We start from the raw sequence: 1882 nt of genomic DNA, 5'->3' as shown, positions 1-1882 counted from the left end.
CAACAGGGAGAAAAGACAGAGGATCTCTGAATATTTCTAAGTCGTCATGTCTTTGGAAGACTTCACAGATTCTCCTTGCCCCAAGAAAACCCAAGTATGCAGCTGCTTGCAGTCACGGCTTGAAACCAGGCCAGAAGAGCAAACCTTCAGAGTGAGAACCACTTCAGCAGCCAGGGAAGATTGGAGGGGAGGGCGCTGCTATCAGAAGAACTTGACACCTCGACCATCATCCAGTGTGATAATTTCAGCCTTGTGCTCTTGCTGCAACACTTGCAGGGCACGGAGCAGCATAGTCTCATCCAAGCCATGGAACTCTAGGGAAGGACAGAGTTACCCAACAAGGGGGGCGGGGGGGGAAATCACATCAGAAAACAAACAGGCTTACAAAGTCCAGGCAGCAGTGGCAGTGAAGTGGAGGGCTCTAAAGAGCACCTTTCAGACTCCAGTGCCATAACACTATGGCAAATCCAGAGTCACGGCTACAGTGACAGACTCATCACTACATTGCTGCATCAGAAACAAAGCCCGAAGATCAACAGACAGAAGGGAATGAGTCACAGCACTATCAAAGGCAGTGCAGAAGCAAGGCATAAAAACAAAACACCCTGCACCTCACGCCAGATAAAGAGCTGGGCACTAGGGAGGCCTGTAGGGCAGGGGGAGGTTTAAAATCCAAACAGTGATAACAAAGGGAGATGTTCATGCAAAGTGGTAAAAAAAACTTTAGAGCTGCATTTGCCAGTGGTGATCACTGTGAGCTTGCACAGGCAATTTTAAAATATTTAATCTACAAAACTATAATCTGTCAATCAACTGTTTACGCAGTCAAATAAAGCGTGCTCTGAAAACTTGTTCCAGAATGTAACATGTGACATTACCTTCATTCTCTGTATCATCTCCACTGGCTAATTCATACAACGTGAATACAGAGTTGGTCAGGCCGTTCTTTGACACCTGGAAACATAAAAGCAATATAGTAAATCTCATCCGCGTGATTTAACATCCTTGGCACAATCTCTTGTACATCTCAGTGCAAGCAAAATGGAACGTGGACAGCACTCAATGAGCAAAAATACCCTGGAAACACTCTAGGGCACTAGAGAGTCAAGAAATGATGCCTAAGGAAACTAAGATGGTTCCTTTCCCTGCCCCTCTGCTCTTTATGCCCGTGTGTTTTGCAATAAGGTGCCATGTGAAGGCAATGCAGCAACACCGCTCTGTGCTCACTATGGGACAGCCAGCTGCAGTGGGAGGGGACGACTGCATCCACTGCTCAAACTGCATCTTACAGCAAGTAAAAAGCTGTTAACATCTCTATGCTTCCCTGCAACAGAGAGAAATTGAAGAACAGTAAAAGCAGTGAGGAAGCAAGAGAAAAATATTGCAGCGGTCTTTTCCACAAGTTGCAGCACCTGTCCTCCCAAACACAGAAAGCCTGGTCTGTGGGGTGAGACAGCTTCTACATTCTCACCCACTGATAGATGAGCTTTCCCCATTCTTCTGGTCTCCTCCACATGATCAGAAAACTGGTTTTGTTCTTATCTAACCATTCCAGGTTCCCTGAAATCAACAGGGAAAAGGTATTTAGTCAGAGTATGAGTCTACAGTAACGATCAAACCTGCAGATTTCATGACACAGTCTAGACATTATGCCCACAGGTAGCTTCAGGTACCTGCCTCACCCCACCACGCGACCACTCAACGCCAACTTCCTAAATAGCTCTACTTGTACGGACATTAACTTCTCTTTCCAGCCCCCTCCTCCTCCCACAGCTCCATCTGCCCCTGGAACGGCAGGGGTTTGGATCCCGTGCGCGGGCAATGCCAAGGAGCTGCGGGCTGCGCTGGGCGAGCCCCGGGTCCGGCTCCCGGCAGCGGGACC

At 48.1% G+C, this 1882-nt stretch overlaps 1 protein-coding gene across 1 annotated transcript; it reads right to left on the bottom strand.

Moving 5' to 3' along the window:
- Positions 1-201: 201 nt before the first annotated feature.
- Positions 202-1560, bottom strand: VPS25 (vacuolar protein sorting 25 homolog (S. cerevisiae); the record flags this gene model as incomplete). Its single annotated transcript, XM_009707872.1, has 3 exons — positions 202-314; positions 879-954; positions 1472-1560. Coding segments are annotated over 3 exons (278 nt in total), but the record flags the coding sequence as incomplete, so codon positions are not given.
- Positions 1561-1882: the final 322 nt, after the last annotated feature.

Source organism: Cariama cristata, unplaced genomic scaffold, assembly GCF_000690535.1.
Source record: "Cariama cristata isolate BGI_N322 unplaced genomic scaffold, ASM69053v1 scaffold33060, whole genome shotgun sequence".
NCBI lineage: Eukaryota > Metazoa > Chordata > Aves > Cariamiformes > Cariamidae > Cariama > Cariama cristata.
The sequence above is the reverse complement of the archived record's forward strand: the minus strand, read 5'-3'. Positions and strand labels throughout refer to the sequence as shown.